The sequence below is a fragment of the Physeter macrocephalus genome, chromosome 3 (genome assembly GCF_002837175.3).
Source record: "Physeter macrocephalus isolate SW-GA chromosome 3, ASM283717v5, whole genome shotgun sequence".
Classification (NCBI taxonomy): Eukaryota; Metazoa; Chordata; class Mammalia; order Artiodactyla; family Physeteridae; genus Physeter; species Physeter macrocephalus.
The window spans coordinates 17,109,998-17,131,525 of record NC_041216.1 but is presented as its reverse complement, the minus strand read 5'-3'; the positions used below and the strand labels follow the sequence as shown (position 1 = coordinate 17,131,525).

Genomic DNA, 21,528 nt, shown 5'->3' with positions numbered 1-21,528 from the left:
GGGAGTTATTTCTGTATCTGCCTCCCTGTCACAGAATTTAAGCTCTCCAAAGGTGAATCTGGGTATTTTTCATATTAGAATTCTGGGAGCCCAGCCTAGACAATACAGAACTGATGAAAGTCTGGGCAGTGCTGGAGAGCTCAGGCTGAGGACAGGACCCTGGAGCTCAACGGGGATCAGCTGGGGCAGGTGCAGCCTGAAGGATTCTTTGAGGGTGTTGTCAATGACAACGACAGCCTGAAAATGAAGAGGAGGAGGAGGGTGGTTCAGACTATGAGGCCAGCAACCATATCAATGTCATTATCATTCTGTGTCAGGCCCATCCTGTGCTGTATGGGTCAGGAGAAGGAAGTTATGCTGTAGAAACAACCCACACCTCAGTGGTTTGACACCACCAAGATTTACCCATCGCTCCTGCAAAGCCTGTTGTGGTCCAGATGACTCTGCAGGGCAGTTGTCCTCCATGCAGACACTCAGCGAGCCAGACCACTTGGATTCTGTGGCTCTACCCATCGCAACCTGAGGACTCCACAACAGCAGCAGCAGACCAAGAGCGTGTTAGAGGATTTGCACCAGCAATATCACTTATGCTCACATGTCATTGCACAGAACTGGTCCCAGACCCCGCCTAACTGCTAGGATGAGGTGGGGAAGTGCAATTCCCCAGTGTCTCCAGATGTGCAGAAGCTCTTAATATCTCACAATATGTGACAAACATTTCATATATCACACCTCACTTAACCCTCATGATGATTCCTGAGCACAGACAATCCTGGAACAGTCAGTAGAGTAGAGGCCAAGGCTTTGGACTCTGGAGTCAGATCTGGCTTCGAATCCTAGTTCCACTGCCAAACAAGTGATGTCCCAGCTCCACTGGTGGTGAGCTCCCCGTCACCGGAGGTATACAAGCAGAGGCTGGATGACCACCTTGGTCATCATCATCATTGTACATTAATGTGTGATGTCTCCCAGAAGATATCTACATTTTATTTATTTTAAAATTATGTTTTATGGAAGTAAAATATATATACAGTGAAATACACATAAATGTACCATTTGGTAAGTTTTGACAAACGTGTACACCCGTGTACCTGACACCCCAGTGTAGATATAAAATATTTCCATCACCCAAAAAATTTCCTCGTGCCCCTCTCCCTGCTCCCCTCTCCCATCCCTGCACTTTAAAGGACAATGCTTAACTCTGAGAGATGGTTTGACAAATGTGGGGTTTCAGCAGAGCCTGGACCAGGATGAGGTGAGTGAGGTGCCCAGGGCACACATTTTAAGGAGGTGTTCACTCTCGGGATCGGTTCTGCACTCACAGAGTCCTGAGTGAACACCTCCTTAAATTTTCCTCCCTGGGAGCCTTACTCTCGTTCCCTAGTCCTGGTCCAGAATTACAGGCAAGGCAGGAGAAATAACGTACCTGGGAATAGAGGGACCATTCCTGAAGCCTTTCAAGTCACATGTCACAAGACTGACTGCAGCCCTGAAAGACAGACTGGGAGAGGATGAGCCCCCCAAGGGGGCGGAGCCTTGACTCAGGAGTCCGTTGCCCACAGGGATGCCACGGGCATATTTTGATGCTTTCTGGTAAGAGTTCCCATTTACTGAACACTGAAATGCCAGGCCATGTTAGACACTTTGTGTGCTGTCCAACTCTCAGTACAAGCCTGAAAAGTGTCTTTGTATCCCCATCTTTCGATGAGAAAACTGAGGCTCAGGAAGGTGGGAGTGACTTGCCCAGGGTCACATAAGCAAGGACCAGTGGTGTGATTCAAAGCCAGTCCTCTCTGAGCCCTGAGCCTATTTCTCCTGCCTTCCCGCAGAGCTCCAGACACAAGGACAGCAGGTGTGCCGGGGAGCCCCGAAGGTGAGCCCCCTACTCCTACGCTGACCCCTCCAAGCTCCCTAACTTTGACAGCCCAGGACCCCTGCAGCTGGGGCCACCGTTTCCCAGAGCCTCTCCCTTCTCAGCAGCCGGCGCCGGCAGCTCTGACAGCCTTTCCTGGGAGCCTGAGAGGGTGGGTTGCATACTAGGGGTGTCATTTGCATATACTTAGGAAAAGCCTTCATTTTTCCCACCTGCAGCAAACTCCAGGCTGATTAGTTCCCCCCACGTTGGAGAGTTAATTACTCTCCCGTGTAGACTGGTGTTTATTTGTAATCAGCAGAGGGCTGGGAAGAGGGGAAGGAAACAGGCTGAAGCAGCTGTCATTAGCCCAAATTCCGAAGCCGCCCTGTGGGTGGAAAAATGAGTAGGAGCTGATCACCGCAGACCTGCGCCCAAATGCCAGGCTCTGCCCCTGGGCTTGCCCCCGTTCAGGGAAAGGAGGAAGGAGATGGGACCTGAGGTAGGGAAGTGTAGGACAATTGCCCGCTGTGAGGGGCTGGCAGGACAGAGGCAGAGGCTCAGAACGTCACACTGAAGAAAGCAGAGCCTCAGGAGCAGGGCATTGTCTATCCCGGACATCTTCCAGGACCGCCTTAGGGTGGGGCTGGTGGCGGAGTCCCGGCCCCAGAGACAGGAGACTGGACCAGCTCTGCTGTGTAACACTGGAAACTGATTGCCCTCTCTGAGCCTCGGTCTTCCCATCAGTTCACCGGGGCTGACAACAGTAGTCTCGCCAGTCCCCTGGCGGGGAATCATGTGAGGCAGGCAGGGGCTGTGTAAAACATAAATCTCTACTCAGATGTAAGACATATTTCTGAATTCCCAGGATGGAAATTGTCTCAGCCCCCAGGGAGATTTAGTGACCTTCCCTCCCTCCCACCCCCACCCAACCCAACAAACCTGGGCTTTCCCCCCCTTCTCCTACTTCATCAAGACATTTCTAGACACTTCAGCACCTGCTCCCCACTTGTCCGATGAAGAAGGCAGGCCCAGCCCACCTGTCAAGATTGGAGAGACCCTCAGGTGCTGTCAGAGCTCCAGAAAGATGCTGGGCTGCCTGTCTCAGCTCGCTCAGGGCACCTATGAAAACGGCAGAAGCCCCACCTCACAGATTCTAATGCAGTACGTAGGGATGCAGCTCCGACAATGGTACCCTTGACCAGCTCCCCCAGGTGACTCTGACCCAAGGAACTACTGCTTTGATTCAGCTCCTCCCTCTTTTTTACAAATAGGGAGACTGAGGCCCGGAGGGGGAGGGGTGATCTGCCCATGGACACCCTGCAGAGCTGGGAGTAGAACCCAAGTTCCCTACCTCCACCCATAGTGGCCTCTCCTGATGAAAGTCTGGGGCAGGGAGAGAGTTGGCAATGATATGGGGGGGTCACAGTGGGAGAACCTGGCTGGGGTTCTTGGCTCGCCCACAAGAGCAGTGATCTCGGCCCCCAGACGGAGATGAAGGCACCTATTCCCCTTTCCCCTGGGAGGCAGAGACAAGCATCCCCTTCAGCCCCCATATTCCTACCAAGATAGGCTTCCCAGTGAGCCAGGCAGAGTGGGGAGAATAGTCACCCACAGGCTGTGTGACCTATGTAGGCTGCCAGATAAAATACAGGATGAATAATTTTTTTAGTATAAGTATATCCTATGCATAGTGTTGTTTATCTAAAATTCAAATTGAACTGGGCATCCTGTATTTTTATTTGTTAAGTCTGGAGGCTCTAGACCCATGAGCAAGTCACTTTACCTCTCTGAGCCTTAGTTTCTTCATCTTTAAAAATGAACCAAAATACTACCCTGTAAGGATACTGTGTAAATTAAGTGAGATGATATATGTGAAACGCTTGGCACAGGGGAGGTAAATTTGTGAAGCTGGCAAATCTTGCCTTCAGAGTCCCCATACCCAATACTTTTATCTCCTCCATTCCTCTCTCCCTTTCAGAGTTCCTGTTTTAGAGCCCCGATCTGCAGGATGCCAGTGAACATCTTCAGAAAGGTACCTGCTGTGGTGGAAATAACACTACCACTTACTGGCTGTGTGACCTGTGGGGATTGTTTACCCTCTCTGATCCTCATCTGTAAAAATGGCTTGTCATAGTACTACCTCCCTGGGGTTGTGAGGATGAAATTTTTAGATAGTGTATTAAGCACTAGTACTAAGCCTAGCAGTAGGGCTCACTAAGTAGAGCCCATTAACGTCTTGCAAATGCACTAAGACACAACTTTAATTGTAAAACATCCCAGAGAAGGCAAAGCTTACCCCACGGAAAGAATGAGTAAAAGTGGAATTGCAGGCCAAGCGATGGGCAAATGAGGGAGGTCATTTCTGCGTGGCGAGCTGGGGTCGGTGGTGGAGGAGGATAGGGGGAAGAAGGGTGGCGAGGGATTTAAAGGTGGGGGTAGGGTGGGGCTTTCCCCTGGCTACTCCCCTTGCATCTGTGTGAGCTCCTTTGAAGCTCGCATTATCCAGGCCTTCTGGGTGCCGCATTTCCTGGCTGTGGAGTCCAGGCAGGGCCTGGGGACCCAGGGCCCATCCCCCACCAGGCAGAGGCCTGTCCTCCTTGCTGGCTCTCACAGCCTGCACTGTTTGTTTTCCAAACTCTCTCCTAATCCTCTTAATCTTTTTACTCTCATCTGCCTGCATGCCTGGTGGCTTCCATTAGCGCCTTTCCAGCTCGACCTGCGGTCTGTGATCTACACGTTGGGAACTTCTCCCAGAGCGGCTCCACCTGGCCCCTTGCAGGCTTGGCTGCTTCCTCCTGGGCAGCCAGGATGCTGGTCTCCAGCTGTGGCCAGCTGTTAGGGGAGCTTGTCTTCTTCGTATTTTTCTTACTCTCCCCGCAAAATCATTTGTGCTGTGTTTGGTCTTCTTTTTACATTTTCCCCGCAAACTTCTCAACTGGTCTCCGTGCATGGCCCCCTGAGCAGCAGGTGGGAATTTTGCTAAGTGCCTGCCACCTGCCAGGTTCAAGCCACACTGATCAGAAACCTTGTCCCAGTCCAAGGGGTCACTGCCATTCCCCAGACACAGGAGTTCTCTCATGCAAGAGCAAAAGGGAGGCAGATGCTGGATTTGAACCCACGCTGTCTCCGTCTCCACAATAAATCATTTCTTGTTCTACAATGCCCTCCGTTTTTCATAAAACAATCCCCCAAAGCTCTTTTATCTGCCGAGAGAGGCAAAGAATAAAGAACATGCACTGAAAACGTGTAGCAGTTTCTGACAGCTCCCTCCCCAATTCCCAAACCTCCCCCCCCAAAAAACCCTGATCTTTTGGGTGGAGGGAAGGAGAATGGAAGGAGAGATTCAGAAGGCCCCAGAGGAGGAGAAGGATCTCACAAGGAAGCCAAGATTAAGACAATCTCCATAATAAAGAGCTGGGAAAAGGAGAACAAGCGGATCGGGTAGAGGGTCCAGGAGGTTTGTGTCTTTGAGGGAGAGGGAGTGGAAGAGAGAGGTGTGGGGCAGTGGATGGGAGAGGAAGGAGTATCCACGTCAACTCCATGTCCCTTCTTGGGGTTCAAACAGTACAACAGGGATTTGAGCACATCCGTTCACAGGGTGGCACAAGGAGGAGGATTGTACGAGAATGTTCTCAGCAGCTCTCTTCATCATAACGGAAAATATCCACGAACGGGAGAAGGGCTACACGAAGTGCGCTGCATGCATGCAGTGGAGTACTACTCAGCGATAAAACCGACCTGACACGAGTAATAACACAGCTGAATCTCACAAGCACGTGAAATGAAAGAAGCCAGACGCAAAAGACACCCACTGCACAATTCTATTTACGTGAAGTTCAAGAACAGGCAGAAATAACCCATGGTGAGAGAAGTCGAAACGCTGGTCACATTGCGGGGAGGGGGGAGTACAGTTGTCCCTCAGTATCTGCAGGGGATTGGTTCCAGGACACCCCTGTATCCCCTCGGAGACCCAAATCCGAGGGTGTTCAAGTCCCTTCTATAAAATGGAGAAGTATTTGCAGATAACCTACCCACATCCTCCCCTATACTATAAATCCATTCTAGATTACTTATAATACCTAATACAATGTAAATGCTCTGTAGATAGTTGTAAATACAATGTAAATACTATGTAAATAGTTGCCAGCGCAAGGCAAATTCAAGTTTTGCTTTTTGGGGACTCTGGAATTTTTTTCAAATATTTTTGATCCGCGGTTGTTGGAATCTGTGGATGCAGAACCCTCGGACGCTGAGGGCTGACTGTACTACAAGGGGCACGAGAAAACTTGCTGGGGTGATGGAAATGTTCTGTATTTTGATCTGGGTGGTGGTAAAGGATATCTTCATTTACATGAGAAGCCATTGAACAGGGCACTTAAGATTTGTGCATTTTACCGTATATAAATTATACCTCAATGTTTTTTAATTAAAAGAAAGGAATACAAGAACTTCAGAGTTACATTATATGCACATTTGACTATCTGTATTTTGCCTAGTAAAATTCAGAGTGAGAAAGAGCTAATGATACCGATGAAAATAAGGTAAGGGATGCTGCCCATCACTCCAGACCCTCAAGGAGCCTATTCTGGAACGTTTTCCTGCAGTCCCCACGTCTGCCTCAAATCCAGAGCCTCTCGTGGTCTAAATGCCTCACCACTGAGTACAACTCTAAACTTTAAAGATTGAATTTCTTTCTTTCTTTTTTTTTTTTTTTTTTTTTTGAAAAAGGGGGTATATATTAGCCAACTGATATGCAACTGAAGAACAAGAAATCTGTTCCGATGTCAAAGCTAAAAGTGACAGCATAGAAGTATCCCGAAATGGTAATACAGTCTCCAACATGCCGCTTTCCTAAGAATTTCTTCCAAGGGTAACACTGACCATTTACAGTTATTGCCTTATACGCTGATTTTGGAACACAGCCCTTGAGTGAGATGTGACTCCACCATAAGGAATTTGAGTAATTTAGAAATTATTTTTCTGGTTATTCCTTAGACCCTTGGCTATACTGTGGGATGGGGCTCCTGGATCCTGACCTCACAAGCATGACAAGGGGTTTCCTCTCATCCCTATATCTCCTACCTCCCCTCCAAGAGCCTGAGCTCTGGAGAAAAGGAAGAGACCGCCATCCCCTCTGATTGAAGGTGTCCCAACTGTGACATTCACAGGGCTATTGCCAACCCATTACTTTTCACACTAATGATATGTTTATTACTATCGATGTCTTTTATTTCTTGGGAAGTGTTTATACTCTTGTAACAGCCTGATAAGTGAAATCATCCAACACTTGGAAATAAGGCAAATAGATAACTGGTGTCCTTTCAAAGTCAAATTCGAGTAGTGTCTAACAAGCCTTCCTAAGGATCATCTGACACTCCAGGGGAATGTCACTTTGCTTGACTTATTATTTACTATTGATTAGGGCCCAGGCTCTATAAAGATAGCTGTTAGCTGGTACAAAACTGATAAGTTGCCAATTATTTTTGTCTGGTAGAGATGCAAATGATTTCTTTCCAATACAGAAGATAGCCCCAACGTTAGGATTTTATTGCCCTATAGAACATTAACCAGTTTTGTATGTAACTTAGCAACCTTATGAATATTCCAAAATTCTTGGTTTTGGGGTTATTGTTGTTTTTGTTTTTAGTGAATCTTTTTTACCATATATAGGTATATATAAATTATTTTCTCATATCCTTCATTGCACTAGCTTTGTTCCTTCATTTATAAGCTACAAAGAAAACTCCCATGAGCTCACTATGTATTTCTACATGAATTGTGTATTTAATATTTGGAAAACTATATTTTGAGAAGTCTTTCACAGTATTTGCTTTTCCCTCATGCCGCCTCTGCCGTTCTCTGCTTCCCACCACTCTCTCATCTTGAGAAAGTGAGGCTCAGAGAGGTTAGGTAACTTGCCCAAGGTCACACAGATATTATTCATAATGATGACTTTGACAGTATAAACTTCCTCATATATTCATATAATCCCTCGGCAGTTCACCGAGGGGACTGTATCATCCCCATTTTACAGACAAAGAAACTGAGGTCTGGAAAAGTGATGTGGCTTGCCCAAGGTCATAGAGAAATTCTAGTTCCCCTAAAAGCCCCTGAATCCTGGGGAGCAGTAGAGGGATAGCAGGAGGAGCTCTGGGTCCCCACCCTGAAACCAGAGCCTCCCCGTCTAGATTTGTTGCATATATATCGTATGTCACACAAGATTGCAAATGAAAAAGGAGTCCCAAAGGCTTCAAAACCCTGGCCCTAGACTGTCTTCACCTGCCCAGGTACAATAGCCCTCCCTCTTCTCCTCCTCTTCCTCTCCTCCTCCCTCTGGAAAGCAAAACAAAACAACAACGACGACAAAAGACATGGTCATGGGAAGAAACAGAAAGACATGGTCTGCCCAGGCCTGAACACATTGGTCTCCAGTCTGGAGGAGACAGAATCACTCAATCTAAAGAAAAACATTCTCCGGGTCCAAGCTGTCAATGACAAAGTGAGCTGTGCTGACAGGTAGTGAGCACCCCGTCAGTGAGAGTGAGTAAGGCTAGATGATCCATCCAAATGTTAACAGCAATTCTCTAGATGGGCTTTTGTCACTGATTTTTAAATGTTGATAAAAGCTAATTATTAAGTGGTCACCATGTGTCCACTGTTTTGTATATGTATTATGTCATTAAAACTTTATAATATTCGACAAGGTAGAATCTGTTGTTTCCAATTTACGAACAAACAAACTGAGACCGCAGGAGGTTAAGTATCTTTCCAAGGACATGTAGCTAGGAAGTGGCAGGTCTAGGAAGCTGATTACTGAGCTTCCCATTACTACTGCACTGTTCTTCTTTCTTCCGTATTTCTGTATTTCCAAGCTTTGGCAATGAATGCATGCTGCTTTCATAATCACAAAGAAGTCTTCCAAGTTACTGATTTTGTAAAGGTTCCTTCTGCCCTGGTGTTCTAGGCCTCTATGGGTCTCACAGCCCTGCCCAGTATCCCCACCACGGCCCCACTGGCAGACTTCCGCCTTGCTGTCCCTGTCCCCACACCATCTGTGGCTGGGGTAGAATGTCCCATGTCCCAGTCTTGCTGAGGTCTGCTCAAAATGTCCCTTGCAGGCCTGTGGCCCTAGAACAACACTGAGGGCAGTTCCAGGCAAGGAGAAGAGGAAGTGGGAAGGGATGTGAAAGTTGGCCACAGGCCAGCACCGCCCTGCTGGGTGTCCCACAGGGGTCCCTGGGTGAAGGACGGGAGTATCCAGTGCATTGACGACCAGACGCAGGTGAGGCCAGCGCTTGACAGGGAGGTAGCTGTAAAGTTCAGGGAACCAGGAGCGGTGGCCCAGGAGGCTGGACCGGGCAGGGAGGGAGGCAGAGTTCTGCTGGCTGGTTCTGTGCCAGGACAGTGTTGCGGGAGGTGGCGGGGACCCAGAATGAGTGAGTGGGGGGACCTTAACTCCAGGGGCTTGGGAGAGGGGGGAGGTAGTGACAGACCCATCAGCTGTAACCAAAGTTCCTGGGTCCTGCCCCCCGCAAAACACAAGAAGCTGGGAAAAGGCTGCGGGTGCCAGAGCCCAGCAGAGGGGTCCCACGAAGGGATAGTGGGCGGCAGTCAGCCCTCTGTCCTCCAGTGGGTGCTGAAAGGGGCCGAGTGTGTGCAGGAGGGAGCAGACGTGTGTGTCAGGTGTTTGTGAATTCTGGTGTGTGTGCACAGATCTGCCATCTGGGTGAGAGGGTATAAATTAAACAGGGAGCAGGCGCTCAATAAATATTTGTTCATTCATCTGTAGGGGTGTATGACCGTGTGTGTCCAGGTGAGTGGGGGGGGTCATGTCAGTTTGGGTGTCAGTTTGTGTGTCCAGGAGTGCGTGGCGGACTTTCGAGTTTGCTTATTGTGCCGTGTAGATGCGTGAGCGAAAAGCTGTGTTCGTGTGTCTGGGTGTGTAACTATATGGGTATGTTCAGTTGCATGTGTGTATCTGTGTGAGTTTGTGGTTCTGTGTGTGTGTTTGGGGTCCCTGGAGCTGGATGGAGGGTGGACATTGAAGACCCTCGAGGGGGTGGGTGTGCAGTGGTCGGGGAGATGATATATATAGATAGACAGATAGAATTGGGCGGGGTTGGTGGGTTCAAGTGTGGGTGTTGGATGTGCATGAGTGTGTGATGTCCAGCCTGCCCAGGCCCTGCCCGTGTCTCCACAGTGACACCATGGAAGCCCCCTGGGGCTGGCTGGTGATCGGTGTGCTGGCCATATCCCTGGCCTCTTCGGTGACCCAGGACGTTTGCCGAGCACAGGATGGGAGGGACGGGGCCGCAGGAATACCCGGCCGACCCGGACGGCCAGGCCTCAAGGGGGAGCGAGGGGAGCAGGGTAAGCCCTCCCTCTGGACCCCAGCCCCTCATCCCCGGGCTTCGCCTGGCCACCAGGGTGGAGGCTCGGGACGGCACTGAGAAACAGGAGTCCACCTGGGCCCACACATGAAGCCTCTCCAGTCTGCACTAAGTCCCAGGGGCTGAGGGGGGCCTAGCCTTCTTCCAAGGCCATGTCCACAGGCCCCGGTGGCCTCTCTGTATCCCCTTTACTGCCCGGGTCCACTTTCTTTGGCCTCACCTTCCTCCTCTGGACAGTGGGTCACTGCAAGCAAGGAATATGAAAGGTCCCAAAGCTGTGCTCAGTCCTTGGTCTTTGTTCAGTTACCAGAAAGATTAATGCCCTTGGCTTTAGACTCAGGAGCCCTTGTCTTGCTGTGTGACCTTGAGCGACTTACCGATCCTCTCTGAGACTCAGTGTCCTCATCTGTAAAATGGAGAAATAACCCCACCTAGCACATTGAGAGGGATCAATTCATGGCAACTATCTTTTTTGCTTCCAGCTTCCCCACAACTCTGTCCCTGCTTCCCCCTTCCCTGCCCCTTCAGGCTTCAGAAACTCTCATGTTCTAGAAAAAAGGCTAAGGGTGAAGGGAAAGGGAGGAGGGCACGACCAGAGCAGGAAAGGAAAGTCTCGTGTAATCGCCCTGAGCCTCCCAGTCCATAGCAGACCAGAAAGATCTGCATCGGCATTTGCAAACAATCTGCACACAGGCATCCTATATGTAGTCCCTGAATCTGAAGAAGTCAAGGTCAGTGCCCTGGAGGGAGTGTGGAGTGCACGGCTGTGAGCAGAAGTACAGTGAAGCCAGTGGACTGCTTTTCCCAGAACCTGACACTCCCAAGTGCCTGTTCACATATGTCTCCATTTTACAGATAAAGAAGCTGAGGCTCAGAGAGGTTGAGACACATGCCCAAGGTCACGCACAGCCAGTCAGAATCCATGTCTTGAAGGCTCAGACACTCCCCCTATCCTCTATCGCACAGCCATCCGGGGTCCCAGCCACCTCCCTGGGGTCTGAAGGACACTAGACCGATTGGGACTCTCACTCCCAATCTGGCCTTTCTCCCCACAGGGGCCCCTGGTAGCCGGACAGGCGTCCGTGGCCTTAAAGGAGACCAGGGAGAGCCTGGGCACCCTGGAAAACCTGGCAGAATGGGCTACCCAGGGCCCAGCGGCCCCCTGGGGCCCCCTGGCCTCCCAGGGTTGAAGGGCACCAAGGGCAACCCAGGAAACGTCCAGAACCAGCTGCAGCCGGCCTTCTCGGCCGTGAGACGGAACCCTCCAATGGGCGGCAACGTGGTCATCTTTGACTCGGTCATCACCAACCAGGAGACCCCATACCAGAGCCACTCGGGCCGGTTCATCTGCTCTGTGCCGGGTTACTACTACTTCACCTTCCAGGTGGTGTCCAAGTGGGACATCTGCCTGTCCATCGTGTCCTTTGGGAGGGGCCAAGTCCAGCGTTCCTTGGGCTTCTGTGACACCAACAGCAAAGGACTCTTCCAGGTGGTGTCCGGGGGTACGGTGTTCCAGCTCCAGCAGGGAGACCAGGTCTGGATTGAAAAAGACCCCAACAAGGGCCGCATTTACCAGGGTTCAGAGGCCGACAGTGTCTTTAGCGGCTTCCTCATCTTCCCATCCACCTGAGCCCCTCCCCACCGTGGCCTCCGCTTCCTGCCGTGTGACCCTGACCCACTCACTCCACCTTTCTGGTGTCTATGCCCTGCTCTGTAAAGTCGGGGTGCTGTTGCTTTAGCTGCCTGAAGGAAGATCATTTCTTGGAGCTCTTCCTGGAATAAATACCTGAGTCCATGTCTGCTGAGCTTGAAGTTCAGTTGCTACCCTGGCCATTGGGAGGGAGGCTTAAGAATGACAACAATTACTGAGTGTTTACAGGCCAGGCCTGCATTTAATATTTTACAATAAATATTTAGCAGGTCCTGGGAGCCTCATCGGCCTGGCCTCAAATCCTGGGCCACCATTTACTTACTAGTTGTCCAATTATGTGCATTTTATGTTACTTCAGTGAATCTCAGTTTCCTTATCCGTAAAGTGGGAATACTGACGGCACCTTCCTCAAAGGGTTGTTGAGAGGATTAAATGATTTAATATATGAAAATTACGGAGGAGTGCCTCGTGCATAGTAAGGGTTACATACGTTTTAGCCTTAATTATACTTTGTTTAATCTTTACAGTTGAGCTCTGAGGTGGATATTATGACCTTATTTTACAGATATTGAAACTGAGGCTAGGGGGCTGGGACAAACTTAAAGCCCAAGGTTAGTGTGTAAGGGGAGAAGCTGGGGTTTGACTCCAAGTCCTACTGACGCCCAAGGCTGTGTGTCTACCTACTACCCTAGCCAGCCTCCACAGACACACGCCTGACAATTGACACGTGTCATTTCCAACGCTCAACCAGAAAGGCAGATCCAAGGGCATCCAGAAGTCTTCCTGAAGCCAGGTTTCCCGAGGCCAGCGCTGGACTTCTACCCCGGCAGGCACAGAGGCTGGGGCTGCTGCCTGCTGGGTATCCCACCTGGGCTGGGGACTGGGAGGGTCTGGAATGTTTGTGGTGCATTCCCAGGGTCCCACTTAGCCTGTCTGGGTGCTGCTCAGAAGCAAAAAGCCCCACTATGCCCTTCGTATGTGAGAAAAGTAAGGCGACCAGAAGTTCAGTCCTGAAAATGTCCAGTGTCCTGTGCTTTTTCCCAAAGGAAGCCGATTTTACCTTTGTGCTGCACACATTCACGTGTGAACACACACGCACAAGAATACACATCACACTTGCACACACACCTCCCGAGATGCACGTGGACGCACATTCCTGGACCAAGACTCGTCTACTCCTCACCCACCCACCCACTCCCTGCAACCCACCGGCTGCACCCCTGGTCGCACTACTTACGCCTCCAGACCCACAGATGCACTCAAGGATACACGTGCGTCATACCCGTGCACACCCACCTCGTACACCCACGTGCCCCCATCAACCATCAGTAGTGCTCTCCACACACACGTGTTCCAGACACACCCCTGACACGAAGGTGCACACACCCTCCTCTCCCTCTGACATGCATGTGCCTTAGAAACGCCTGTGATCTCCGAGTCCTCACGTACCCACAACCTCCACGCCCGCCTTCCCCACACACTCAAGACCCACTTGGAGGGGGGCCCTGGTCCATCAACAGCCGTCGGGGGTCAGGAAGAAGAGAGTAAAGCTCTGCAGCCCCAGAGCAGTTCTGGACTCCTCAGCCCCCTGCCCACCCAGAACACACACACCCACGGACTGGGAAGAGAAACAGATCTGTGAGCACCTACTGTGTGCTGGACATTTTATAACCATGGATGCATTTAATCCCAGCAAAATCGATGAGGACCCTGAGGCTCACAGAAAGGAGACATCTACCCAAGGTCACACTGCCAGAAAGTGGCAGGGCCTGAATTTAAACCAGGTCTGCCTGACCCCAAAGTGAAGGGCTTCTTTCATTGCAACGGGGCTCAAAGACAATGTCAGGGGTCGAGGGCCCCGTAAGAAGCTGGAGAGGCCAGGCTAAAGAAATGGCGGGTGCGGGGAGTGCCCTGCTGCTTCTTACCCTAAATTCCACCCATACCCACCCCTCTTTGCAGAGGCAAATCACTTGCCCCTCTGAAAGGAGGGGACCCAGCCGCAACCCAGGCGGGCGGGGCAGGGGCGGGCTGAGCGCGGGCTGAGGCTGCCACCTGCTGGAGAAGCCGGACCCAGGCGCGAAGGAGGTGAGAGGACCGAAGATGGGAGAGAGGCCTGGGTGCCATCGGCAGGGTCCCCCACCCCCCATAATGCTGGAATTTTTCTGCTCTCTCCAGCCTCCACCCACCTGGGAATTCCAGGGCCAAGTACATTCACGTTCTTGCTCTTGTTGCACACTCTGCAGCCCTGTGCCAGAGGGTGGAGAGCCAGCTGGGGAGACTGAGGCCCTGAGGGTCACCCAGCAAAGCAGGGGCAGGGCTCGGAAGTCTGCTCATGGCTGGCACAGGGCTAAGCACTGTGTATGCATTAGCACTGCTCTGCGTGGAAGCTATTGGAAACCCTCATTTACAGAGGAGAAATCAGTGCATGGGGAGATCAAACCACTCACCCACATGGGTGGCAGGAGTGGAATCAGGGTTGGAACCCTCCACTGCCCATCACCTCCTTCCTCTCCGGAATCTCATGTGAGGAGAAGAAAGAGAGGAGGGGCCTCTCTCAGCTCTGCCAGCCTGGCCTCAACTGGCAACCCCTCACTAGCCATAATAGGCTCTGAGACGAGAGGCCAGGGATGGAGGTGAGGGAGGGGGTACTGACAGGGAAGGTGGGATCATCAGGGGCCCCAGCAAAGGAAGAGGCACCAACATGCAAAGCCTGGTCCTCCCCCACCACCCAGTATACAGATGGGATGACTGAGACCTAGGGGCCAGTGGTTTGCTGATGGCCTCGGGGTTAGGGAGTGGCAGGGCTGGAAGGAGAAGCCAAGGCCGCTGACTTTGTAGCCAGAGGAAACTGTCGGCCACAGCAGGCTGCCTGCTGTCAAAGTTTGCCCTGGATGTCCACCCCCAAGTAAGGCAAATGGGAGGGGGCATATGGAAGTCTCTAGAATAAGTGAGGGCAGCTAAGCAGAGGGGTCAGAACAAGGCTTTGGACCCAAGAAACCATTCACTAAGTGACTTTGGGCAAGGGTTTTCACTTTCCTAAGCCTCAGTTTCCTCATCTGTACAGGGGGAATTATAACTTCCCCTTAGGGATCTTGTGAAACAACGGGGTCTCAGGCACAGTGAATGGCAACAAACAGGGATGGGCATTAGCTGGGTTGAACTCGACTCTAGGGGAAGTCTGCCCAGGCGGCTGATGTTTACACGCACACACACATATACGCACCCTTCAGCAGACCCGGGGCAGCGGACATTTCCTCATTTCATACACTCATGACCTGGAGGTGGAGGGACACAGGGACTTCACTGCGGTCAGCCAGGCTCAGCACCCAAGAGAAAGTATTGAGTCAGGAAAAATTATAGGAAAGGGGATGTGGTATTGGGGAGAGGAGGGGAGGGGACAGCGCACTCTGCCCAGGCCCTTCTTGCTGTGTCCACGCTGACACACTGTCCTCCTGCCTTGGAGAGGGGAAGCAGATCTGAGGACATCTCTGTGACCAGAGCAGAAACCTCCCACCTGTCCAGGTGAGGGCAAATGGCAGCTTTTCCCCGCTGCCACTTCCTGAAACGTGGCCCCAGGGACAGCCTGATTTGTGAGAGGAAGGAGGGTCCCCATCTCCGCTAAGCCGGGGCCTGAGCTTGAAGAAGAGGCCCCATTCCCCATCCATTGTGCGGTCCCAAGGGGCGAGGGGCCGGGGAAGGGAGGTCAGCTCCTGAGGGCTGAGAAGGACGGCCCCTGGGGAGAGAGAGGGTGAGGAGGGCAGGCCAGGGGCTGGGGGACAGCTCAGCTCTCTCCCCATCCAGCTCCTCCCCCAAATGGACATGGGGTCCTGCTCCTGGCCCCCCCTTGTACCAAACCTGCTGCTGCTCTTCCTGGCACTGCTGCCTGGGGGCCAAGCTGGCACAGACTGCTATGGGATCGCCGGGATGCCGGGCCTGCCAGGGGCCCCAGGGAAGGATGGGCATGACGGATTGCCAGGGCCCAAGGGTGAACCAGGTGAGTCTGCTGGCCTGCTGGGGACGGGTCACCTAGGGCCTGGGGGCAGGAGTCGGAAGTGTCCATCTGGGGCTGACTCTGGGGAAGGTGGACAGCTGCTTGATGGCGAGGAGTGTGGTCCCTCCGGCCACGCCTTAACTCTTGTGGCAGGTCTATCCCCTCTCCCCCTCAGAGCCCAGGCCTCCGGCCTCCCCAGTTCACCTCTTTGCTCCTCAGTTTCCCCATCTGATAACGGAGAGAACAAGAGCACCTGCCCTAGAAGGTGGCAGGGAGGATCACGGAAGATGATTCAGGTGAAAGCCTCTGGCAAACTCTAAAAGGCTCTGCTACTATTTTATTCCAACCCCTCCACGACTTGCCCTGCAACATGGACCCCAGGGACTGTATACAATGCCCAGGTGGCCAGGGTTCAAGTCCCAGCCCCACCACTTCCCACTGTGTGAACTTGCACAAGTTACATAACCTCCCAGTGCCTCAGTTTCCTCATCTGTAAAATGGGGAGATGGTAGTACCTACTGCACAGGGGTGCTGTGATGATTAATAAAATTAAATATAAAACAGTACTAGCACGTGGTAGGTATCAGTAAGTGTGGGCTATGGTTGTTACTGCTGTTGTCATCTTTGTTTTTATCAGAGATGGGTGCTCCCTTCACTCCCTAGGACTTTGGGTAGTTGGAGGGGTAGGGAGTAAGGAGTCAGGATCACAGTCACAGAATCTTCTGCTGGAGATTCACGGGCAAGCCCTAGCACGAGTGGAAAGGGCTGAGGACATGAACGGGCACTGGTGTTGGGTGAGAACTGGAGTCTGCTGGTGACTTGTCTGGGAGTAGGTGCACATCTGGGGGTGGAATGTGTCCAGAGTGGGCATGGGGGAGGCTGGGGTGCGGCTGGGCAGAGGTGACAGGGGTGGCAGAGGCACTGGGCGAGGGAGACCAGTGGAGGGGAATGTCCTTAGGAAATTCCCACTGTCATCTTCCTTCCTGGCAATAGAGTAGAATTGTACCAACATTCCAGAAGGATTTCTCCAGTTCAGGGTGAGTCAAATGAAGCCCCCAGGTCTGCCATTTTTCCAGGACCCTGTACTTCACAGCTGCCTCTGGCCATCTCACTGTGTGGGATGGCTGATGGACACCAATTTTTTTTAATATAAATTTATTTATTTATTTTTGGCTGCTCTGGGTCTTCGTTGCTGTGCGTGGGCTCTCTCTAGTTGCAGAGAGCAGGGGCTACTCTTTGTTGAGGTGCGCGGGCTTCTCATTGCAGTGGCTTCTCTTGTTGCAGAGCACGGGCTCTAGGCGCGCAGGCTTCAGTAGTTGTGGCATACGGACTTAGCTGCTCCGCAGCATGTGGGATCTTCCTGGACCAGGGATCCAACCCGTGTCCCCTGCACTGGCAGGTGGATTCCCCACCACTGCGCCACCAGGGAAGTCCCGGACACCAATTTTTAGCTCCTAATTTGTGCCAGGCACGGTTCCAAGTGCTCTATGTATATTCATCTCATAAGGTAGATAAAATTAATTCTATTTTACAAATAAGAAAACTGAGGCCAAAATCCTTTGAAGAAACGATTTACTCCCATTTTACAAATGTCAAAGCTGAGGTTCAGAGAGATTGAGCAACTTGCCCCAAGTCACACACTGGAATCCTGCCCAACTTCCAAGGCCACGCCCTTAACCGCTACCCTGCACTGCCCCTCAGGCCCCCTCCCCACTGCCATGTCCCCCCCTCCCAGTTGGTTGCTGGAAGTCAACCTGAAGCATGAGACACAGCCCTGCTTAACATAGCTGAGAGCCATCACCGAGACCTGACATTCCTGAGCACCGCTTATGAGGTGCCTGGCACGGGCATTCTCCCCTCCCCCAGCTCTGCCAGCAGTTCTGTGGGATCCGTTCTATCATGCCCTTATCTCAACTGGGCAAACAGAGGCTCTGGGAGGGGAGATCACCTGCCCGGGATCACGTGGCCTGACGCTTAGGTCTGCTGGGTTCTGATTCCCCACTCCTAACCCTGGGATCTAAAAGGCTCACAAGCTGCAGAAGATCAGTCACAGTAGGTCTGCACAGACACCCACCCCAAAGGAAGTTAGAGGAGGAAGCAGCCACGAGGGCCAGCAGGGGTGGTCAGAGAGGGCTTCCCGGAAGAGGAGACTGGAGCCAGGCCCTAAAAGATGAGTATGGTTTGGACAAGGGGAGAAGAAGCTCAGAGGGGCTCAGATAACTAAGTGGTAACAAGAGTCAGACACTGGCTGGGACTAGCCAGACTTGACTGTGAGTCCTGACTCCACCTCCTACCAGCTGCATGGCCTTGGGCAAGTTTCTGACCTCAGTGTCCTCATATGTAGCAAGAAGTAAGCTGAAATAGGCCAGTTGTCAGAGGGGTTGAATTGGGCTGAGTGGGGCTGGGGGAGCTGGAGAAGGGCACCCTCTGTGGCTCCATCCGGTGGATCCCATGTGCTAAGCTGGCCTGGGCCTGGGTGGTTCCAGCTCAGAAATGGAAACAGGTTTTGTGGGGCTCTGAATCTTATAAAATGTTGAGGATCCTCCTTAAGAAAAGTAATACAGAATTTGATGCGGGGGCTGGGGGAGGTTTCACAGATCTACACGTGCTACAGGATTGTTTTAGAGCTAGAAACACACAAATAATGCATGTAAAAGTGGAGCTCTGTGGATCCTAAAAAGGTTAATTTCTTGGTTTTGATTTGGTACTTTAGTTATGTAAGTTCGGGGACAACTAGGTAAAGGGTACATGAGACTTCCTTGTCCTTTTTTTTTTTTTTTTGCAACATCCTGTGAATCTGTAATTATTTCAACATAAAAAGTTGAAAAAATTATAAATGTAAAATTATGCAAAGGGTCTTGAAGGGGCCAGTGCAAGTAAATGGGGCCCAAAGCTTAAGTTTTAGGACCTTTCCAGGAAATCTGCCTCTGACCGATCTTCTGATTTTTGTCAAGAAAAACTAAGAACCTAGACTTTTAGGTGAGGAGTTATCTGAGGCCGCATACTGTCCGTGGGCTGACAGTCGTGGCCTCTGGCACGCTCTCTGAGATGCAGCCCAGCTCTGCCTCCTCCTGAGCTGGATGGTCCTACCCTCCTCTCCACCACAAACATGGAAACTGAGGCCAAGAGACGGGGCCGCGCTGTAGCCAAGGTCAGAGGGCAAGACCATGGGGAGACAGGATTTGAACCAGGATCTCTCTCCCCTCCTCTCCCTGCCTGCTGCTCCCAGGTGAATGGGCCACCCCCTGGGGGAAAGAGAGTCCAGAGACCAAACCCTGGTGGCATGTCCCCTGGAGGATAGCCCTGTCCCTCTTCCCTGTCCCCTGCCCCATCACTTCCTTCCCACCTGCTCTCTCCCCAGGAATCCCAGCTATCCCTGGGACACGAGGACCCAAGGGTCAGAAGGGAGATCCTGGCACACCTGGCTATCCTGGGAAAAATGGTCCCATGGGAACCCCTGGGATTCCAGGGGCTCCCGGCAACATGGGACCCCCTGGGGACCCAGGCGATGAGGGCAGGTACAAGCAGAATCATCAGTCAGTATTCACTGTCACACGGCAGACAGTCCAGTTCCCGGCGCCCAACAGTCTGGTCAAGTTCAACTCAGTCATCACAAACCCGCAGAGGGATTACGACACGAACACTGGCAAGTTCACCTGCAAAGTTCCCGGCCTCTACTACTTTGTCTACTACACATCACACACGGCCAACCTCTGTGTGCAGTTGTACCACAGTGGTGTCAAGGTGACCACCTTCTGTGACCACATGTCCAACAGCAAGCAGGTCAGCTCAGGCAGTGTGCTGCTGCGGGTGCAGGTGGGCGAGCAGGTGTGGCTGGCGGTCAACGACTACAACGGCATGGTGGGCACCGAGGGCTCTGACAGCGTCTTCTCCGGCTTCCTGCTCTTCCCTGACTAGGGCAGGCAGGCCTGCTCCGCTCCCCGGGGCCACCCCATCTCCCTCAGCTTCCCTGCAAGAACCCACTGGGCCACACATCCTTGCTCAGGTCATTCTCGCCACCGGATGGACTCCTCCTCCAGGAAGCCCACCCTGCCCTCCTGCCCTGAGTTCTCTCCCTCCTCCAAGCTCCTTCAGGAGTCACTGCTTTGACACTTAACCGACACCTTCTGATACTGTCATTAGTGTTTTCCAAGTCTTGGAAGAGGCAGAGAGATACATGAATAAATAATTAAATCAAAGGCTATGCACGGCTCCGAATCCTCACTGCCAATTCCCTAAGAAGTAGTTCCCTTCATCTTCCACTTTGCCCCTGCCACAGCCATCTGTGGGCTCCAGATTCAGGCATCTAGCTGGTGTTCAGTAAAGCTTGGTGCCAAGGTAGAGACGCTCAGCTCCATTTGGCCATTTGGGAGAGAGATGGTCAAATGTGGCTGAAGGCTGCAAGGGGTACCCAAGGGGCCATCTGCTGTCACTTGTTTGGGTGAGAGGCACTGCTGTCATTAAAGGTATTCGTGCTCACAGGTAAACGGGAGTGAGTTTGAATTCCCAGACCTATGTTGACCGATGTTGAGTCTTGGGAGCACCCATCACAGGAGGGGTTTGGGCTCAGGCAGGCCCAGCACAGATGAAGGCAAGATGTTCAATGAATTTGTGCTGAATTAATGAGTGAACTGGGGTGAATGAATGAATAGTGGGTAAATGAATGACTAAACGCAGAGCAAATGAATGAGTAAGAAAATCATAATAGTTAACATTTATTGAGCACTCACTATACATCAGGCATTATGCTAACCCACCTATTAAATGATTTAATATTTGTAATTATGCTCTAGGTGGGCATGGATGGGTGAGGGAGAGAGTGAGAATCTGACTCCCGGGTGTCTGATTTTCCCCGAATAACTGAGACTCTGGGGGCCCCCAGGAGACCATCCAAAACCACGACTGCCCACAAGCCATCAGGGTTTCACTGTGAGACTCCTGACAGTTGGGCCCAGCCGCCCCGATCCTTGTTGGAGGACCAGGAAGCCGGCCGTAAGCTGCTGCACTTTCGCTGCACTCACCACGAGAAGGGGTTGACAGTTCAGGTTCAAAAAGATAAAAAATGTAAATTTCCTGTGCAGACTGAGGGTCCGGCCTCAGAGCCCAGTGAAACCCAAGGCTCACTCAGGCCAGGGAAAACCACCCCTGCCTGACTGGGCTCTCAGCTTGGTTCCACAGGCCCCACAGAGCTCACAGAGGCATGAGATGGGATGTAACAGCAGAGGCTGGAGCTCAGCTCTCCAACCTCCGCCATCTACTTTGGCTCCTTTGTTCCTGAAGGAAGCTGTTTCACACCCCCATAGCTTTGCCCATGATGTTCCTTCATTCTGTAGAGCCCCCACCCCACTCATACAAATCCTCTGTCCACTTAGATAATACACACTCAGCTGTCAGGAATCAACACAAAGATCACCTCCTCCATGAAGCCTTCTCTGATTCTTCCCTTCGTGTCCCCACAGCGTCCTCCACCGACTTGGACCACAGACTCATGACTTGTTAGAGCCCAGATTCCCAAATCTGGGGGTGCAACAAAATTACCTGCAGACTTATTTATAAAATAAAACAACAGATTTCTGGACCCAAGCCTGTTACACAAAGGTTTGGGGAGGACTGCTATTTCCAGCAAGCTACAGGCTGTCTA

General features: G+C 51.8%; 2 protein-coding genes across 2 annotated transcripts; both read left to right on the top strand.

Moving 5' to 3' along the window:
• Window positions 1-9,091: 9,091 nt before the first annotated feature.
• On the top strand, window positions 9,092-12,034 carry C1QA (complement C1q A chain). The gene is made up of 3 exons (XM_007111781.3): window positions 9,092-9,137; window positions 10,056-10,225; window positions 11,301-12,034. The coding sequence occupies exons 2-3, from the start codon at window positions 10,063-10,065 to the stop codon at window positions 11,873-11,875; spliced, it is 738 nt and encodes a 245-aa protein (XP_007111843.1). The 5' UTR covers window positions 9,092-9,137; window positions 10,056-10,062; the 3' UTR covers window positions 11,876-12,034.
• A 3,119-nt stretch (window positions 12,035-15,153) lies between these two features.
• Window positions 15,154-20,086, top strand: C1QC (complement C1q C chain). Its single transcript, XM_024125661.3, has 3 exons — window positions 15,154-15,418; window positions 15,698-15,890; window positions 19,249-20,086. Exons 2-3 carry the CDS (start codon window positions 15,710-15,712, stop codon window positions 19,803-19,805), a joined length of 738 nt encoding a protein of 245 aa, XP_023981429.1. The 5' UTR covers window positions 15,154-15,418; window positions 15,698-15,709; the 3' UTR covers window positions 19,806-20,086.
• The last annotated feature ends 1,442 nt before the right edge of the window (window positions 20,087-21,528 follow it).

Bases quoted from the DNA above. Each gene is read 5' to 3' on its own strand.
- C1QA (XM_007111781.3), top strand. From the start codon at position 10,063: ATGGAAGCCCCCTGGGGCTGGCTGGTGATCGGTGTGCTGGCCATATCC. The intron at 10,226-11,300 runs GTAAGCCCTCCC...TTCTCCCCACAG, and splicing joins GGGGGAGCGAGGGGAGCAGG to GGGCCCCTGGTAGCCGGACA.
- C1QC (XM_024125661.3), top strand. From the start codon at position 15,710: ATGGACATGGGGTCCTGCTCCTGGCCCCCCCTTGTACCAAACCTGCTG. The intron at 15,891-19,248 runs GTGAGTCTGCTG...CTCTCTCCCCAG, and splicing joins AGGGCCCAAGGGTGAACCAG to GAATCCCAGCTATCCCTGGG.